We start from the raw sequence: 21,991 nt of genomic DNA, 5'->3' as shown, positions 1-21,991 counted from the left end.
GGGCATCTAGCTCCAAATGTTGTTTGTGAGTATTCATCACAGACTAACTGTAGAAACAAGAAAGCATGGTAGTGTAGCAATACAATGGCAGGCACAATTTTTCCAATTGGGATAAACCAGGAGAAGTACTCTAATTATGGAGGAGGATAAATATAAAAGAAGGAAGTGGGTGAAATAACAGTAAATTTTTTAAAGAGTTTTAATCATACTGTGAATTATCTACATAAAATCCCTGTAATACATATAAGTCCATTCATTAATATAAACATGTTGCAATCTAGATGTTTTTAATAATGCATACAGATAAGTATAGTTCACCACTGAACAAATTTTATGCTACTGCTATATCTAACCTGGAAACTACAATCCATTTCCACCTTAACAGATGCTTTTTGTTCGGTCTGAAATACCTGAAAATAACAGGATACAGAATGAGGAACTAGAAAAGTGAAGAGGTGCCATGCTAACTCCTGAAAGTTGAATTTCCACCAAGTGTCAGATTCTTAGAACATAACTTTATAGTTATTCTCAAGTGCCTGCTTTTTCAACAATATATGACATTGATGACATAGCATGAATGCCTGTGGGTGCTCACGTTCCCCTTAACATTCACCACAGTCCACCTAAAGAGGAAAGTACACATCAACCCAGCCATACACCCTTCACTCTCCAATGGTAACCTGCCTGCAAGATTTGCTGGTGCACTTGTGGCACAAATTTCATGCAAGTGACCAATTAATATCTGGTTGAGTTTCAGGAAGCCCATTCCATGAAAAGGAACCTTGATCCAACATGGCTTGCGTGGCCAGGAGCCTGAGTCTACACAGGCCAAGGACATCAGAGAAATGTAAATGCTATAGTTGTGCTAAAGGAGCACAGCCATGCTCACAGATCAGTGCCTTGCTCGGCCATCATATAAAACTTCCTACAGCAGATGGGAACAAATACAGACCCACATCCAGATGATTCACAGACAGTGATGGACCTTGAACCATTCCACCCTAAATGAGATGGATTCAGTATTTCCCTCCCCTAAGGGCTCGAGAAACTCTGTGCAGAGTGTAAGCACCAGAGGGGATGAAGGACATGAGAGTAACAAGGTCTTGTAAACACAGCGGGACCAACACACATTATGAATGCACCCTGACCCATAAGCTAGCTTTTTTTTTATCACATTCCCCTGTCGGGGCTACCTTGCCACGCCACAGGGGAAGAGGATGCACTGAGTCCTGATGCTACTTGATATGGTGACGTGGGTGGGTGGACACAGGGGAGGGGGTGATCCTCTTCTCTGAGGAGCCAGTTAAGGGGTGATAGGGGAAACAGGGAGAGTAGGACCAGGAGGAGAGGAGGGAGTGGTCTATGACAGGGATGTAAAATGAATCAATAAAATTTAAAAAATAAAATAATATTAAATGAGGGGGCTGGAGAGACATCACAGCGCTTAAGAGCGCAGGCTTCTCTTCCAAAGGTCCTGAGTTCGATTTCCAGCACCCATGTAGTGGCTCACAACCATCTATAGTAAGATCTGGCTCCTTTTTCTGGTATGCAGACAAAATACTCTACAAATAATAAATTTTCAAAGAAAAAAAAAAAAGAAATACACCATGGATCATCAACAAAGTTCCCCTCCCTCCAAAAAGAACACTCACTACCTCTTTAAATAATAATAATAATAAGTTTTAAAGTTAGTTTTCTCCAAGGGGCCACAAACCAGACTAACTGGTTAGCACCATGAGCAGCAACAGATGGCAACAGAAAAACTCAAGGGCATATTTGTGGGTTTTCAAGGCTACAATATATATTCAGTTCTTTTGTATGCATATGGCTTCTAGTTTCACGCTTTCATGGTATTTCTGTTTTAGCGAATATCTGTATCTCTGCACCCACGTTTCCCTCGTGTTTTTTCTTTGCTCTTTTTATGAATAACATTAGACACCTCAACCGTTTTATTGATTTCTGGAACATTGAAGGCTGACAATTTCCTCTTTATGAAATACAAAAGTGTGTCCTGTGACATAAATCCACCTCCCCAAACTAATGATCTGGCCTGCCATTTAGGGTTTCCTGGTCATGGGATTGGTGCAGCTTTGTGCTTCTTTGCTATCACTGGTGTGGTTCTGGGTCAATTCGTGAAGTACTAAGCCTTTCCTGGCCATTGTCAAGGGCAATCCCAGAATTCTAAGCCATCTCTTGATTATCTGCTGCTACTGCTTCCTCTGCTATTTATTCTTCATTGGCCACCACAGCACAGTCATCTGTGTCACCCAGCAAGCGACACTGAGGCTCTGTTCATGATCCATTTGGGGTGTATATGTTTGAGAGAGAGAGAGAAAGAAAGGGAGACAGAGAGATAGAGACAGACAGAGAGAAAGAGACAAAGAGAATATTGCTATGTGTGTGTGTGGATATTGCTATAATTCAGAAACACTGAGGCGGTTGCTGGTATCAGTCGTCTGTCTGTCCTCATTTGCTCTTGGATTTGCTCACAGATTTGCTGTCTGTGGAGTTTGCTGGGAATTTCTCTCCCATGTTGACAGAGTTGCACACCCTGAACCTGACTGCCCACTTCATCATGGGAATGAGAATGCCCACAGAGGCGCTGTGTCTACAGAGTCTGACTGACCCATCAGAACTGGAGTGATGTGGAGACGTTGATGTGTCCAGAGCCTAATAACAATTTGTCTTGGGCCATCTTTAGACCCTATTTGCCATTCTTTGCCAGTCTCTTGGACCTAGTGTCCTAGGACTGATGAATACCTGTAGGGTCATGCTAAATAGAACACAAGCTTCTCCCAGGCCTGTTATTAAGAATTTCACCTGATGGCATTGGAGGCCCATAGCTGAGTTTTCTGTTTTGCCATAACTTGCTTTTCTAAGGTCCTACTGAAGAGCATTTATGGCTGTTCTGGTAGTATAAATATTTAATGAGACTGCCTCCACATGGGAACATGGAATTATCACGGTGCTTCTGAGCTGCATCGCTTCAAAATATGCTTTTCTGGTTGTGATGCAGTTGCACATTTACTTTTTAAAAGACACATATGTTCATGTGTGTGTTTCCGTGGAGGATAGAAGAGGATAGTGGATCCCCTGGAGTTGGAATTACAATTGGTTAGGGGTTGCATGACATGGCAGAGGGATACATTTTAATAATTATTAAATGTGTGAGATACATTAACCATATCAAGTTTGGAAATCTTAAAAGGTGATAATCCTTGCAAACAGATAAATGTACCATCTGCTTCAGTATTCTCACCTTAGTGGCCCAAGCTTTGAACCTCAGCATTCAGAAGGCTGACACAGGAGGATCACAAGTTCAAGGCTGGCATCCCCACCTCCCCATGAAAAGGTGCAATTTACTCATCCAGTTAGCTCAGCTAAGGCAGCATACAGCCTCCCATGGTCATGAGTAAGAAACATCATCCTGAAAACACAATGATAAATTTAATTCACCATATGGTGACATTTGAGATGAGCTTGACAGTATTCATTCAAGCTTATGTGTGACGATAGGAAAAAATCATTAAGACATTTGTTAATCATCTTTTCATTTTCTTCCTTGGAAAAAAATGTCTTCTTCTACAGATGTTCATAACACATTCATTTATGTTTTAGAAAATTTAAGCAACATGAAGAAAAGTGAGACCAGGGCTAGATAGGTAGCTCAGATATTAATAGCATTGGCTGCTCTTGGCCCTGAATTCAATTCCCAGCAACCACATGGTGGCTCACAACCATCTATAGTGAGATCTCATGCCCTCGTATGGCTTGCAGTGGTACATGCAGGCAGAACAATGTAAAATAAATAAATAAATAAACCAATAAATCAGAAGAAAGGACCACAAACAAATTAATACCTTAAATTCCTCCTGAATGTTCTTGGATGAGGCTGAAGAGGTGGCTCAGAGGTTAAGGGCACTACTCGCTATCCTTCCAAAGGTCATGAGTTCAATTTCCAGCAACTACATGGTAGCTCACAACTATCTATACTGAGATCTAATGTGCAGGCAGATTGTTGTATAAATAAGAAATAATTCTTTAAAAAGTTTTGGAAACATGATCCTCCTGCCTCTGCCTCCTGAGTGCTTATCCTGCAGGTGTGTTCCCCACACCTAGCCTTATCAGGCCACAGAGGAAGACATTGCAGCCAATCCTGATGAGTCCTTATAGACTAGGATCAAAGGGAAGGGGAGGGGGACCTCCTTTATCAGTGGATTGGGGGAGGGTTACTGGTAGGGGAAAAGGGAGGGTGAGATTGGGAGGGGAGGGGAAGGGGGATACAAGGGGGATACAAAGTGAATAAACTCTAATTAATAAAAATAAAAATAAATTTAAACAATATAAAAAAATGTAGCCTTGTAAGATGAATGCTGATTAACAGATATAAAGAGGGGGAAACGAGTAAACAGATCAACTGTGCTTAGCCCACCTCATAGAAATTGTATGAACAGTTTCTAAGTATAAAAACAATGGGCAAGCTGGGTGTATTTTATCATGCCTTTAATTCCAACAACCCTCAGGAGGCAGAGGCAGGTATATCTCATAGAGCTGGATGGTAGCCTGGTCTATGCAATGAGTTCCAGAATAGTCAGGGGCACAGAATACTCTGCCAAAATTAATCAAACAAACAACAGATAGAAAGAACTGACAGCTCTTTGATCAAGTTTCTACACAGAGCTATTCATTCCCTCTAGTTATGTACATATCTTCTAGAAACTTGAAGTGCCTCACTTTCACTTGTATCATTGATATGATCTTCCCAAAATGAAATCTATGTTTAAACAGTTACAAAAACAGATGAAAGCATCAGCAATGTAAATGTTGGTCAAAAATAGGCAACATAGGGCAGGAGAGTTGGATCAGCAGTGAATAGGTTTCAGTGGTCTTGCAAATAACTAATCCTGATTGCCAGTACCTACATAAATGTGGAAATCAGGAACTATGGGGAATTGGAGTGAGTGGAAACAGAGCCGACGCAGAATCCTGGGAAGCAAACTCCAGAGACAAGACTAAAAAGGGCAGATCTAACTTTATTATCTATTGTAACAGCCTTTAAATGACTGAAAGCCCAATCAGAACATCCCATGCCAGACTCAACCAGCAACAATCAATGCAGTTGGTACAACTATAAGGAAATGTGGTAGTTGAGTGGGGAGGCAAGTTCACCTTAGGAGATTCATAAAGAAGGGGGAAGCAATCATCACCCTTGGCTACCATCCATTTTGACACTTCACTAGTGTGCTAGCAGTTCCTAGTAGATCAACATTGTGTGCAGTGGATCAGGACCTTTCAAGGAGTCGTAGGAGTCACTGAAACTTCACATGCCATTCTCTATGGGCCTCTAAAAGGCTCACCTTGCCATACATATGAGCACACACCTATCCATTACTCTATGTTCAGGAGTTCTGAGGCCAACTTCTAACTGCTACAAGGACCAGACACACGTGAGGTACTTAAAGAAAAATAATAGTATTCATTCAAAAAAATTTTTAAGACAAGCACTAAAAAGGAAAAAATATCACACAGTTTAAATAATATGACTCAGTAGGTTCAAGTAGTATTAATATCATAATGAAGATCAATACAAGAGTATATGCTTGACATGTAAAAAAAAAACCTACATTCCAGGCTTATCAGATAATAATATAAAAACAAAACTAAAATGCCTGGCATGTGAGCCACAACCTCCATAAGATTAACTCTAAATGGATCTTACACCTGAATGTTAAATGTTTAGGGCAGATCTTGTTGAAGATTTTAGAGAAATTATTGCTCTCTGGGTTTGGCATCTTATCAAAGATGCTTCTACACACAAGCCCCACCTTCAAAAGTTTTGCCCAAATGTAGCCTCATAGTGAAGTTATTCAGAGGCCACCCTGGGTCAATGAAATGACTAGGACCACAACAGGCCCAAGGAGGTGGCTGCAGATGGTCACTGCTTACCACCCAATTTCAGCGAGAATCCTCCTCACCAGCTCCTGGAGCTCAGCTTCTTGCTCTTCCCTGTTGTGGGCAGTGAACCTGAGATCACACTGTTGCAACTTTAGATTTTGCCAGATCTCCTCTTGCAGCACCCTGTGGTGCTCAGAGATGCTGCAGCAAGCTCAGAAATGGCAGAACCTGTAGCTTGGGGCCTGGAAGAACATGCTTCCTCTTATTCCTGCAGGCCCGAAATGGACAGTGTGTCTTGAGTGACATGAGCTCCTCAGGGTTAGTATGTGGTGAAGGGGAAAAGCATAACACTACCAAACCTAGGCTTCCAGTTCAGGGCCATACCTTTTCCAGATGTGCACACATTTTCATTTCAGTAGCCCTTGTGCCTGTCCTCCCATAGTTTACTCATCTGTCTTCCCATCCAGGGAGGACCCTCCACTCCAGATAGCTGTGTTGAGCAGTCTCCTCCTCCCATTTGTGGGCAATGACTCTCCACTCATCATTTTTGGACTTCAGAACTTGCTCTAGCTTCCCTATCCAGCATCAGCTCTTCCATCTCATCACACATGGACATTCCACTCAGAAATAGAGTATTACCTAGAGCTGGGCACCCAGAAAGACCTGTCTTTTCTTCTGCTAGATGCCCTGATTGGCCAGTGAGTCATGAGTGACATGAGCCTCTCTCTTAGGGATAGAGTGTGCTGAACGACACTGCATAATACTACTGGGCCAAGGTTTGCAGATGAGTGCTGGGTCTTTTCCACACCCACAGAGATTTGCATTTCAGTAGCACTTGAGTCTGTCCTCCATCTGTCTTCCCAACTATTCCCAGGCAGGAACCACCACTCCATCTAGCTCTGATCAGCAGCATGCTCATCCTATTTATGGGCAGTGATCCTCCATTCACCATGTCTGGACTTTGGAACTTGCTTGAGGTTATACCCTAAGAACACCTAGCAGCAGTGCTCAAAACACCTCACATAGAATCATTCGAGTCTGATCAGCTACAAAGCAGACTCTAGCGTGACTCCCCAAAAAACCTGGCTCCTAGCATGACAGGCAACTCTCACCAATGGACCAGTCCTCTGGATAAAACCCATATTTTTGGCCTGCCTGCTCACATGGTAAGCTGTCCTGGGACTTAGGAGCCTAGGAACAAGACAGATCTGAGGAGAGACAGTATTCCAATGAAAAGGCATCCTGAGATATGGGATCCCAGAAACCACACAGCTCTGAGGTGGGACAATGTCCTTATAGAATGGAATCTTGAGACAGGAAGGCCAAAGAACCACACAACTCTGAGAGGAGGCCTCTTCAGCATAGGTGTTGCAGCTCCCATGGGAGGGTATCCCCAGTTGAACTTAGGAAGGACATCAGGAGCCTTGGCCCTACTCCTACTTCACTTCTCCTTTGCTGTGCTTCTTGGCTCCTTCCAAGGAGAGTCAGACCTGGCAGTAAATCTCATAAAAGGGGTTTATATTGGAGGATCCAGCCAGTAATGGAAGAAATCCAGGAGTGGCTGCCTCTGCTCTGTGGAGAAGGCAGCAGAGAAGTGAGCAGACACACCATTTTAATGTTATTTGTTATGGGGTGGAGCTTTCTAGGAAAGACATTTTCAACGTGAGAATTAGGAGGATTTCAAATTCTTCACTTAGGGGAGTTCAGGATTTCCTGGTTTTCCTGTTCAGAGATTGGTCTGAACTCCAACTCATGGATAATGTGTGTGTGTGGGGGGGGTAGCTCAGGAATTGGTGGTTTTTCCTGCTCAGATATTAGTGAAGTATTGTTTAGGGTTTTCACCTAAACTTAGCATAATATAGGGTGGGTCCTACATAGTGGCTCAAGATGGCTTTAGTGACAGTTACAGAGGCAGAAAATGCCATTGTAATAGTTACAGCAGTTGTGGGTGAGGGACCTCTTGACTTCTGCCTCAAGGGGTTTACACAGACTTCATTTCTGAGCTAAGCAAAACAATTTTCCTCAAATAAACTGTGAATTTATCCTGAAGGGGCAGAGACCTGATCAAGTTCACCATGCCAGAACAACTAAAGCTCCCTGCATCTGGGGAATGGCTAGTTTATACATTGTTGCCACAGAGATGGTGCTGGAGCTCACAAACTACATTCATATAGATAAATAGTCAGCAGCAGCCCCACCTGAGTCTTCAGAAACTGCTGCCTTCTCCTCCTCTTATGGCTATGTACATTATTTCATATCAGTTTTCAGAGTTACATACTTAATGTAGTTTGCTAAACACATGATTATGTAGAATAATATCTTTTACCCATTTGTATTACTGTAAACAACAACACTAAAATAATATCTTAAAAATAACAATTTGCAGCTTAAATTCAATACAATCCAAAGAAAATTTCTAGAAATGTGTAAGAGGAAAGATGATTCCAAAGCTATGTGTCATTACAAAACCTCAGTATTCACAACAGGACTATGAAGAAATTGTACACACATGGGGACAATGTGACTTCTGTACTCAATGCAAAGCTACAACCATCATGATTGTGTACAGTATTTGTGAAAGAATGAGGAGGTGACAAAAAGCCCAAAATATAAGCCTAAAAATATATTCAAGTTTTAATCCAAAAACCTAAGGAAAGTCTACCAAGAGAAGTGTGAATTTGACCAAAGTTACATTCATTCTATGTGTAAAACAAAATAATGCAGAGTTCTCAACTCCTACAAAAACAACTCAAAGTGACCCGTGAACTGATGTATTTCTAACCCTTCACCTATTACTGATCTCTCTTTCAAACCAGATGTCTTGCACATGTGCCAGAACTATGCTTTTCTCAAGAAGGAAACTGCAACTTTATGGCACCCCAGGAATTACTGTTGGCTGTGATTCTGTAATGGCCCATTAAGCAGCTTGTTAGATACCTCTTTTTTGACAGGGAGATGGGCCAATGGTTGGTATGAATCAGGGATTTCTCCTTGGTTATGGTTGGAGACAAATTTGTTGACTATCCTCTTGAGGAAACATGTTTCCTAGCTTTCTAATCTCTAACAGCCATGGTTGCCATGATACTTATCTATGGGGTGTTTTAAAACAACCCTTAGCTAAATTCTACTTGGTGTGACTTCCTGTCTCCTACGCACTGGTAAATCCCTTACATGAACAATTCTACTCATTTACCTCACATCTCTATGATGAAGTGCTACTTAACATATGTGTTATTTACAACCTTCACAAAATTAACTCCAAATGAATCTTATGCCTAAATGTTAAGTGCCAAGATCATAACTTGGAGAAAATACTAGAAACGAGGCCTCTCTGAGTCTGCATCCTACCAAGGATATTTCCACTTTCAAGCCCCTGCTGCAAATGTTTTGTGAACCTGCAGCCCCATAGTGTGTAAGAAGGCAGCCTCCATATCCCAGCATTCTCTAAGCAACTCTTAAGTTCTGCTCTTCCATTTTACTAGAAAAGTTAAACTAACTTCACATTCCCAAGCTTGCAGGGTCATCTCCCACCCTACCCCCTGAAACATTTTCCTAATTATCTGTAAACAGGTTAAATTTGCTCTCACCTTAACAGAGGTGCCTAAACTGTAAAAATGTATCACCTACAAAGCCCTCACTTTGGACAGAGGACTCACTTCTTTGGTCGCTCATCACTTAGATCTCCAGACCAAATGTCTAGCGGAATGAATTAAGAACCTTGGATTCCAGACCAAATGTCTTGGAAAATAGTTAAAAGCCTTGAGGCTAGCTGTCCTGGATCAGCACAGCCTCCAACAGAAACTCCCTTGCTTAACACACAATTTTAAAATTTGATTGGATGACTCCGAAACTCACCAAGAGTGCTTAGCTTTGTGGATTTAACCCTTTAAAAATATAGCAAACCTTACCCCCTTGGGGACTTTTCAGATCCAGAACCGGCCACCTCCCTGAGCTCAGAAAATAAAGCTTTCCTTTTAACCTTCTGTTCCTGAAGTGAGATTTCTCGGCTTCTACTGCTAACCCAATATAGTGAAGATATTCAGATGCCCCCAATGCATTCAAAGCTAGCACAAGGGATCTCTCCCGTGGTCCCACCCATCCCCAGGAAGGACCCGACATGCAGGCCTTGCTGTTCAGCCTCCTGCTCCACCAGGTTGGGGGCAGCAGCCACACACTCACCGTGTTGCGACTTTGGAACTCGCCTGAAACCCCTCAGAGCACACAGCAGCCGCGCTCAGACCACAGCACACCGACCATCAAGCCTGCTCAGCTACAGAGTGAACAGGGAGCAATGCACCAGGAAGAACCCGCCTTTTCCGCTGACTGGAGGGATGACCCCAGCGTCCTGATTGGCCAGGGAGTCTTGAGTGACATGAACACATCTTTAGAGTACAGCGTATGGGAGCAAAGAGGTACAGTGAGTGATTCCTGTCGCAGATTCCATTTCAGGAGAAGACTTTTTCCAGACCTGCAGAGATTTGTATTTCTGCATCATTTGTACCTGTCCGCCCCTAGCATACCTTGTCTTACACTCAGTAGGCAATTTCCCTCTTCCTCTTGGAATCAAGGTGGCTATATGCTGCACAGTCCATTATTCAACCCGCAGCAGAGTGAAGCATATGTCCTACAGGTGGCAGGTTGCCAAAAATATTAAGAATTAAAGAGAAATTTTAGAAAATGTAATGAAATTTTTGTTCTGTAATTTCATGCTGGGGTCACATAAACCGCAGCTAATTTCCTCCGGGAACGTATAAGACAACCCAGGGGTAAAAAGCAGAAAACATATGACACTTTGAAATATTAGTATCAGCCAGCACTTCTTCCTCGACGGAAAGGTGTGGAAAACAAAGCTGTGTTAGTAAAGGCTCTCAAGACGAACAGAACTGATAGATGGAATTTCTCTGTGTATGTAGAAAACTTTTATTAGAATGGCTCATAGGCTGTGGAGAGTTGAATCCAATAGCTGTTCAGAACGTTTGGCTGGATAACTAAGCTTCCTGATTATCAGAATATTTCAGAATTCCAAAGAAGTAGTCGCTAATGTCAGTGAAAATAATAATGATAAACTTACTAGGCAGAGCTTAGGCATGCAGAAAAGAGACGGATTGACCATCTTCAATGTCCATTAAATATGTAGGCTGCCACCAGATATGTGGGTTTGCTTAAAGAGGGAGTTTATCACCTCAAATAGTCCAGATTAAAGAAGGGTTTTCCTATGTCAAAAGATACAAATAAAATAAATCGCTCACAGTACCCAACTATTTGGGCTTTTACTTAAACTACACTAATTTGGTTTCATGGTAAGTTCAGGGTATTTGTTTATTTTCTTTTTATTCCTTTGATTGTTTTGTTTTTGTTTTTTGTTTTTCTACACAGGGTTTCTCTGTGTAGCTTTAGCAGTCAGGGACTTGCTTTTGTTGACCAAGCTAGCCTCGAACTCACAGAGATCCACCTGCCTCTGCCTCCCTGAGTGCTGGATTACCTGTGTGAACCATCTTAGCACTGCAGAATATGGTATATCCACATTCTTCTATTCTTAACTCTAAAGGAAGAACCACTTGGCTCAACCTGCTGAGTTCTGCTGCTTGAAAATGGAATCATTGTTCAGTGAATTCTACACAAGCTTCCTTTTTTCAGACTTTTTCTTCACTGATTAAGGTTGGCTCTGCTGGAACTTGCTCCATAGAATGACGTTGAACTCAGAAATCAACATGTTTCTATCCCCTGAGTGCTAGTGTTGAATGTGCATACCACCATGCATGGCCCTAAATATGCATGGAATGGAAGCTTGGCTGCATGGGATCTTACCTTGAGGTCACTACTCCCTTATTTCCATTTCTCTAGCTCTTTTCCTAATCCACAGTTCCCAAATCCACATTCCTCCATAGAAAAGCATGATAAGGCATATTGCATCAATACCACAGCTCCTAGTAACAACTTTAGCTTTAGTTACATTTTCCATTGCTGTGAAGAGACACCATGACCATGGCAGCTCAACAAAAGAAAACATTTAATTTGGGATGGCCCATACTATAATTTCAGAGTTTTATGTCATGGAGGGGAACATGACAGAGGAAGGGCAGGCATAGTTCTGGAGAAGGAGCTATGAGCATTACATCTATTTACAATTAATTAATTAATTAAATTTTTTTTTTACTAATTACAGTTCATTCATTTTGTATCCCAGCTGTAGCATGTCATGATCAGCTTACACTTTCAGACCACAACAGGAGGATTACTTTGTTGTGTACATTAGCGGGATGAACGGAAACAATAAAGGATAAAGAGGAGCAAAATAGTAAAGACAGGAAAAGCTTGGTTTTGACAGACAGGATTTCCGTTCTTTTTGTGTAGTGGCTGAACATCACACGGGAATTCATGACAAGCTCTTTCTCAGGCCATGTCTAGATCTGTGAAATGAGAAACATTGCTCTCAGCAAAGTGAAACAAAGAAAACAAACTCAGGGGCTGGAGTGATGGCTCAGAGGTTAAGAATACTTGCTGTTCTTCCAAAGGTCCTGAGTTCAATTCCCAACAACCACATGGTGGCTCATAACCATCGCTAATAAGATTTGGTGTACAGGTAGAATGTTGTATAAATAATAAATAACTCCTAAAAAAAGAAAATAAAACAAACTCAGGTCATTTTCTGGTGTTATCTTTCACTAGTTTTTATTGACGAATTACAGAAGTTCCTGCACATTTCATTCCAAAAGAATACTCTTCTTTCTTTGTAAGGAAACCAAGTGTTTGAATAACTATTCAAATAAAAATAAATATGAAATACTGTCCAGTACACATATATTTATTACATATGTTAAACATAAAGAAACTGATATATAAAAATGTTAAATGTTTAAACACATTATCCAAAGCAAAAGTGAAATTCTCACCATCTACAATGATTATTTAATCAGAAAAAAAGAGATGAGTCACTTTTCTAAGAATTCATTTTTTGTTCAACTGTAATTTATTGTCATTGTTTAAATTCACCCATGTCACTGTGTTTTAAACTCATTTGTAGTTTTGCATGCAGTGTGATTTATTGACAGAAATCTCTCATACCATCCAAGTAAAGCAACTTTCTGGATTTTTTTTATAATCTCCTGTAACAGCACATTTGCTTCTCCTTTTTATAACAACTCTTGCTACAAAATCTTGACATTTAATTTTTCTTATCCACATACCACCTAAAAAAACATTAGAAAAACCTTTTGAAGAAGACTGAGTGGGATAGATTCTGTGATTTCAGCCCGACATTTACTATTGCCACCTGAAGTGTAGACAAGATGGTTGAATCTCTCCTATTCATCTGGAAAAAAAAACAACCTATGCACTAATAATTAAAATCAGAAGAAAGAATAAGTGAGTTGACACTGCCTTTGCTGCTTATATATGATGTCTCGTGACTAATACAGCCCTGACTGTGAGAGTCAGTTATAAGTGTATAATCCTTTAGTGATTGTTATTGTCTTCACTCTTTTATCATGATGTCCTCTTGAGGCACCAGATTATCCTGGGCAAACAAGCATGGGAGATATTTTAATATGTAGGCAATGATGACTATAACTGCAATGAAAATGAGAACTGTGATACTTCTCAATACCAACTACATGTGACTAGACAATCTAATGAGAAGATTGCTTTAACCCATAGCAATTCAGTCCTTTTATAAGAACTGGGCTCAATGTGGTTGTTATGTGACAATATGAATGTATTAAGTGTCACTGAACTCTATCCCTCTTTCTATAGCTTTGAACATCATTTGACAAAAGTTTAAATGTCACACTTACTGTTTTATGCCAAATTAATGACCATATAATATTGTCTCCCATTTCAAACACTTAACCTATGTTTTCAAAAGTAAAGGATAAAAGACTTTGAACTTTCAATTTGCAGCATAAATTACAAACAATTCAAAGAGAATTCCTAACAATTTAAGGAAAAGCTGATTCAAAAGCCATGTACCATGTAAAAAATTCAGAATGCTCATTACAACTATGAAGACATTATACACACACTGGTAAAACACGACTTCTGTACTTCCCTAAAACTAAAATAATCAAAAGGTAAACAGTATTAGTGAAAGAATAAGTAGATGCAAACAAAAACACAGAAAACATAAGCCCCAAATTATATTCAGGTTTTCATCAAATGACCTAAGGAACCAGGAAGAATGTGAACCCGATCAATGTTACAATTGTATGTATATAGAAATTACAGAAACACAATTTTCACAACTCACACAAAATAAATAATCTCTGACTCTCAAGCTACTACTTATTTCTCTTCCAAACAGAGAGGTCCCATGTTCTATACATCTATCTGTAAACGAAAGTGATCAGAAAAGAGGGTTATGGATCCGCAGCTCCTCAAGCCTATTTGTAATTTCAGCAAACCCAGCCACAATGATTCCCACACACAAAACAATGTTGAAGTATAATTTCATGTCAGCTTTCTGACATACAGATAATGACACAAGCTATAAAATCTTCCCTATCTACCTGCATAACACATTCACACTGAGAAACCTCTGCAGCTCAAAATTTTCTTTTGTACCTGGAATTTAATTTTCCTTAATCACACTGCTGTAGCTGTTGGTAGTGGAATGGGAAAGAGATTCCAATTAAATGTTGCCTGACACTGAAAAAGATCAGGCCACTCCTTTGCAAAAGGAACTAGATTAATTTTTTTGCACTTTTCATTTAAAATTTATTTTTGTACATGTTATTAAAAATACACTACATCATTTCCTCGTTTACATATCCGTTTTCCATCTCTTACCATATACTTCATTTCGATTTTTTCCTACTAAGTATGCAAATTTGTATAATTATATAAACAATACCTGCTGAGTCCATTTCTGTTGGGTGTATTTATTATTATATGTTAATTAAAATATATTACATCAATTTTCCCTTTCCATGTCCTTTCTTCATCCCTTCCCAAATTCGTCCATTCCAATTTTTCCTTAGAAGTATGTGAGCAATTCTGTGCAAATATATGAATTAAACGTGAATACATTTCTGTTGGTTATATGTATATGGTTTCAGCGCTGAAGACTTTCCATTGGATAGGTAATGAGGGAGCTCATATCTGCCTGAGGCTAATTTCCCCACTTGCAGGAGAGATTCATTCATTAATGACTAACAGGAGTCGGACCCTGAAGTGACCTAAGCTGCTTTGAAAAAGAAATATTAGAAAAGACAAATTGGTAAAAACCTCAGAATTGCTAGTGCCATGGCTCTGAATTTCTGTAGCTGCAGGGAAGACACCAGAGACAACGTGTCCAAGCCTGTGGCCAGGTTGTATTCCCCATAAGATGTATAATGTGCTTTGCAATACTTAGATATCCCTGTGATTTGTGTGATTAAAGCAGCATTCAAAAATCATTCTGGGGTTGCTTTTATTAATACCTTGCCACCCTTTGTGTCATCTTGGTTAACGTCCTCCAGCATAATCAAGTGCTCGTGACAGATATGCCAGCCAAGAGAACCATATTAAGCTTTGGAAGGACCAAGGGATTTCTGGGAAAAAATTGGCAACTAATGTTTGATTTGTATTGCATTCCATGGACTAAAGAACACAAAGGCCTTACCACATTGCTTATATTCATAGACTTTCTCTCCAGTATGAAACTTTTATGACAATGAAGACTACAGATATGTGCAAAAGTCTCACATTTGGACACATCTATTAGGTTTCTCTCCAGTAAAAAATTGTTTTATGATCATGAAAATTATACAAATCTGGAATAGCTTCACCATGCTAAATACACTCATAGTCTTTCTGTTAAGTATGAATTAGAAGATGATTCTGCAGAGCAAAAGTTTTACCACATTGGTTACATTCATCTTTATGTCTTAGGAGATGACTATTTCGTGCAGTTTCCCACATTGGTTACATTCATAAATTTTCTCTTCAGTGTGTATTCTTTCATGTATTTGGAGATTATTATGGCAACGCAAAAGCTATGCCACATTGGTTACATTCATAGTTTCACTCCAGGAAATGTTCTTGTTCTAGGAGATGACTGTTGCATGAAAAGCCTTTACGACATTGGTTATATTCATAAGGCTTTTCTGCAGTACGCAAATGACTATGCTATATAAAGATGATGACACGCTGATTACATTCATAAGGTTTTTCTCCAGAGTATGTGCTTTGATGATTTCAGAGCATACTCTTGAGAGGCAGACTTTATCACGTTCAGTGCATTCATAAGGTTTCTCTCCAGTGAGTTCTTTTATGTCTTAGGAGATGACTTAGACTTTACCACGTTGGTTACATTCTTATGGTTTCTCTCCAATGTGAGTCGTTTGATGTCTTAGGAAATTACCATTCCGTGCAAAGGCTTTACCACATTGTTTACATTCATAAGGTTTCTCTCCACTGTGAGTTCTTTTATGCGTTAAGAGATTACTGTTACATGTAAAGGCCTTACCACACTGGTGACATTCATAAGGTTTCTCTCCAGTGTGAGTTCTTTTATGTGTTAGGAGATTACTGTTACATGCAAAGGCTTTACCACATTGGTTACATTCATAAGGTTTCTCTCCTGTGTGAGTCCTTTCATGTTTTCGGAGATGACTGTTACGTGCAAAGGTTTTACCACATTGGTTACATTTATAAGGTTTCTCTCCAGTGTGAGTCGTTTGATGTCTTAGGAAATTACCATTCTGTGAAAAGGCTTTACCACATTGGTTACATTCATAAGGTTTCTCTCCAGTGTGAATTCTTTTATGTGTTAGGAGATGACTGTTACGTTCAAAGGCTTTTCCACACTGGTGACATTCATATGGTTTCTCTCCAGTGTGAGTTCTTGTATGAGTTAGGAGCTGACTGCTAAATGCAAAGGTTTTGCCACATTGCTTACATTCATAAGGTTTCTCTCCAGTGTGAGTTCTTTCATGTAGCAGGAGACTACTGTTATGTGCAAAGGCTTTACTACATTGGTTACATTCATAAGGTTTCTTTCCAGTGTGAGTTATTTTATGTCTTAGGAGAACACTCTTATATGCAAAGACTTTACCACATTGGTTACATTCATAAGGTTTCTCTCCAGTGTGAGTTCTTTTATGTGTTAGGAGATGACTGCTATGTGCAAAGGTTTTAGCACATTGGTTACATTTATAAGGTTTCTCTCCAGTGTGAGTTCTTTTATGTACTACCAGAATACTGTTGTGTGCAAAAGCTTTCCCACATTGGTTACATTCATAAGGTTTCTTTCCAGTGTGAGTTCTTTTATGTCTTAAGAGAACACTCTTATATGCAAAGGCTTTACCACATTGGTTGCATTCATATGGTTTCTCTCCAGTGTGAATACTTTTATGTGTTAGGAGATTACTGTTACGTGCAAAGGCTTTACCACATTGGTTACATTCATAAGGTTTCTCTCCAGTGTGAGTTCTTCCATGTCTTAGGAGATTACTGTTAAAGGCAAAGGCTTTACCACATTGGTTACACCGATAAGGTTTTTCTCCAATATGTGTCCTTTTATGTCTTCGGAGATTACTGTTACATGCAAAGGCACGAAATTGGTTATATTCATAGCGATCCTCACCATTTTGCATTCTTTTATATGTGTGAGGACTACTGTGATATTCAAAGCCTACATCATATTGAATATCTTCAGAGGGCTTCTCTTCAGTCTGACTGTTTTCATACCTGCAAAGATAATATGAAAGCTTTACCACATTCTTTACACTGATGAATATTTTTGTCCTTGTCACTTAATTTTACAATTTAGTGTAAAGGTAAAGAAGAATTACATATAGGTTTCATTACTATTTTTACAGAGTGTTCTTCTCTGGGTTGTTTTGCATATTTAAAAACGTGATTGTGAAAATATTTGTTACCTGGTTCACATTTATATCTTTCTTCTATAAGATGTTTTATCACATATTTGTAAAAAACTGCAAGACTTCAGAGCTTTAACATACTGATTGGCTTCAAAATTTTCTTATGCAATGATCCATGCTAAATTTGCAAAGGTAACTATGACAAACAGAAGAATTTCCACATTCCTAATACTTATATTTACTGCAGTGTGAGTTTGTGAGTATTGCTAATGATGTTGATGTTGGTGTATATTGTGTGAAACTGTGTCAATATATGTGAATGTTGATTGCTGAGACAGTAAAGAGAGCTAAGTGCTGGCCAGATCTTTGTATTGTTCTTTCTATGGCCCATCACCTGTCGTATGTTTTGTAAACCTTTGTCCTTCCTTACTTGTCTATTGGACATAATGAAGCGCTAACAACTGATATCAGGGCATAAAATGGAGGGCAGAACTTCTGAATGAGAGACGGTTGCTGGAAAGAAGAAAGCAAAAAACAGCCAATAACACATAGATAGGAACCGGAACAAAGAGATAGAGTTGGCATTGCAGTGGGACACTGTGCTAGGTTTGTGTTAAAGGAGAAACAGGGTTCGGGATCTGTCCAACTAAATTACCTAAGATTTACAATATTAAGCCTCTGTGTCATTATTTGTAATGCTGTAAGATATAAATATCCCACATAAATCATAACAGGTATCACTTTGTAAAAATCTCCTCAAAATGGGGACTATTACATCTTTTAGTTGTTCTGCGAGGTATATTGCTTCTTTCAATATCCTTATGCTATCATGGCTTGTATTCATTGTGACAATGATATACCCATTAAAAGAAGAAGAATAAATGGCATGGTTTCACATTGCATTCACACATTTGATTTTTGTTCATAATAGACATGTGCTATATGGAGTACAGTTTTTCCACAACAACATTCTTGACTCTAAAAAACTGCCCTTCTCACAACACTTAGCAACATTAGTACAAGTATATGCATAATCCCAGCTTTAATATGGACTATTTGATTAGTACAATGTTTTGGACATATTTTCATCACCTAGTTACTATAAATACCATTTGTGATATCTGAGTTGTATGAGATTAAATTGCATTTCTATTGCAAAGCTCTTGTAAGGCTATGATATAAATTGTGTTCTTGGGTAAGGTATGGTTTCCATGCATTCTTTCTTAAGGAGTGCCTTGCAAACACACATCAAATACCTAACATAGAGGTACATGGTTTGTTAACAAGTTAGTTATCATCAATAAATACACTTAAAGTAGTTCATTTATACTGTTCACTTCTCTTTCAAACTTCTAGGACATATTAAAAATTTCTCAGAATCATATTCATAACAGCTTACACATGAATATTACCTTGCATGTCTTCTAGAACTTTGACAATGCTCTTCAACATTATGATCTTCCCAATTGCAGCCTAAAATACAGTACCAAAAAATATGAGTTATTATTGGAAATAAGGCAAAACGTAGGTCATGATCTATGGTCAATGAGGTCAACCATTCACCTCATTCTTCCTCATCTGCAAGTGAAATTACAGAAGTGCATCAATAATGAAGAGTTTTCCCAATATTTTAAAAAATGAAGAAAATTCACTGTCATACCTACAGCCGTGAGATTTCTGTAGGTCTCCAGCATCACATCTTTGTAGAGGCTCTTCTGCAAAGGATCCAGCAAAGCCCACTCTTCTTGAGTAAAGTTCACATGCACATCATTGTAGGTCAATGCAGTCTTGGATATCCGCACATGTGTACCACAGAAAGCATAATACTACAACATTTGAAATGTATACTTCATTTACAATATTTTCACATAATTCTGGTGTTTCTTCCACTTATTTTCTGACACATGGGTTCTAATGTTAACCACCAACTCATTTTAGAAGGTACCTGAATAGAGGCTCACATCTCTTAATTTCTATATCCTTTCCTTAGGATATATTCTTTCAAGAAAAATTCCAATTAACAGACATAAAGAGAGAGAGAGAGAAAAGTAAACAGATCAACTGTACTGAGAAATTGTATGAACAATTACTATCTACAAAAACAATGGGCAAGACGGGTGTATTTTCTCATGCATTTAATTGCAAAGACCCCCAGGAGATAGAGGCAGGTGTATCTCATAGAGCTGGATGCTAGCCTGATTTATGCAATAAGTTCCAGGACAGTCCAGGGTATATAATAAAAACCTTATTACTCTGCAGAAATTAAGCAATCAAACAAAAAAATAGAAAGAACTGAGAGAGCTTTTTGTGAGATTCTACAGAGTAATACAGTCTCTCCAGCTCTGTACACATGTTCTAGAAACTGGAAATCATTTAAAATGTAAGATTAATACAATCTTGCTAAAATGAAATGTTTAAACTGTTACAAAATGATAGCTGAAAATATTAGCAATGTAAATGTTGATCAAAAATAGGCACAATAAGAGGCTAGATAGATGGCTCATTGGTTAAGAAGACCGTCAGTTCTTCCAGAACACCCTGGTTAAATTCCCAGCACTCACATGACAGCTCATAGCTATCTGTAACTCCAGTTCAATGGATTTCACACACATCAATACATACAGAATAAAATTAAATAAATTATTAAAAATAAATACATAGTATAAAATAAAAGAGGCAGCATAGGGCATGAGACTTGGCTCAGCAGTGAAGCGGTCTTGCTGGTCTTGAAAATAATTGGGCCTGATTGCTAGTACTTCTAATAGGTGTGAATCAGGAAACATGAGGAAAGTGGTTAGGGGTGACAAAGAAAACCTGGTAATGAAACTCCAAAGACAATACTCAAGAGACCTAACTTTATTATCCAGTGTAACAGCCTTTAAATGACTGAAAAACCAATCAGACTATTCCATACTATCCTCAAGTAACAGTAACAAACCTGGTTGGTATAACTATAATGAAATTTGGGAGTTGGTCAAGGGCAAGGTCACCTTAAGAGACTACCAGCAAGATGAGGGTTAGAAGTCACCACCCTAGCCTTGGAAACATTTTGAGACTTCACTAGTATTCTAGATTCCCTAGGAGATCAATACTGTGTGCAGTGGATCAAGAACTTTCAATGAGCCAAAGGAGTTGCTGAAGCTTCTTTCGCCTTTCCCTATGGGCCTCTGAATAGCTTACCTTGATATAACCCACACATAGGAGCACATACCTAACCATTATCCCAAATTCAGGAGTTCTAAGGCCATCTTTTGACTACTGTGAGGGTGTGAGGGCCAGGCACATATGAGGTGCTTATTCATATATATATGAAAAATAGTAGTATTCATTCAAAAAATTTAAAACAAGCACTATAAAAGAATATCACACAGTTGCAATCATATGACTCAGAAAGTTCAAGTAGTATTAATAACATAATGAAGATCTACACAAGAGCATATGCTTGACATGTACAAAACCTCCATTCCAGGGCTTATCAGGTAATAGTATAAAAACAGGACAAAAAGGCCAGCCATGTGAGCCCAAACCTAATCCTAAGACTCTAGAGCCACTTTCAGGTGGATTTCTAAGTTTGAGGCCTGCCTGGTCTATGTACCTGTTGGATGACAGCCAGGACTACAAAAAGCAACTTGGACTTCAGAAATAAAAACAAAAAATGAGGCCTATAGACCTTAAAGAATGGAATCATTCATTAAAAGTGTACCATAATAAATAAAATAAAATAACTCCCTAATGAACAGTGATGCGAAAATACTCAATATAATACTTACAAACCATATTCAAAGCCACATCAATAATATCACCCACCAAAATGAAGTAGCCTTCATCTCAGGGATGCACAGATGGTTCAAGAAATGAAAAATCCATAAATTTAATCTAACTTATAGACAAACTGAAAAAGAAAAAAAAAAACCTGTTTATCTGATTAGAGGCTGAAAAGGCCTTTGACAAAATCCAACACCCCAATCACATTTAAAGAATTGGGGAGATCAGGCATACAAGGTTCAAACTTAAATACAATAAAGGCAACAAAGAACAAGCCTATAGCCTATATAAAATTAAATCAAAAGGAAGATAAAGCAATTTCACTGAAGTCCTAGCTAGAGCAATAAGACAACTGAAGGTGATCAAGGAGATACAGATTGGAAAAGAAGATATCAAAGTATCACTATTTGCAGATGATATACTAGTATATACATAAGGGACCCTAAAATTTTACAAGAGAACTCCTACATCTGAAAAACACCTTCAGCAAAGTAGCTGGATACAAAATTTACTGAAAAAGTCAGTAGCCC

At 38.9% G+C, this 21,991-nt stretch overlaps 1 protein-coding gene across 1 annotated transcript in view; it reads right to left on the bottom strand.

The window, feature by feature from the left end:
- Positions 1-12,540: 12,540 nt before the first annotated feature.
- Positions 12,541-21,991, bottom strand: part of LOC110539897 (zinc finger protein 431-like) — a 33,385-nt gene continuing 23,934 nt past the window's right edge. The window contains exons 3-5 of the mRNA XM_021626716.2: positions 19,357-19,522; positions 19,109-19,169; positions 12,541-17,562 (exon numbers count right to left, since the gene is read on the bottom strand). Of these exons, the coding sequence (XP_021482391.1) occupies positions 16,188-17,562; positions 19,109-19,169; positions 19,357-19,522 (1,602 nt within the window). The 3' untranslated portion in view covers positions 12,541-16,187. The remainder of the gene's footprint in view (positions 17,563-19,108; positions 19,170-19,356; positions 19,523-21,991) is intronic.

This window comes from Meriones unguiculatus, assembly GCF_030254825.1.
Source record: "Meriones unguiculatus strain TT.TT164.6M chromosome 13 unlocalized genomic scaffold, Bangor_MerUng_6.1 Chr13_unordered_Scaffold_34, whole genome shotgun sequence".
Classification (NCBI taxonomy): Eukaryota; Metazoa; Chordata; class Mammalia; order Rodentia; family Muridae; genus Meriones; species Meriones unguiculatus.
This window is presented reverse-complemented; position numbering and strand designations above follow the sequence as displayed.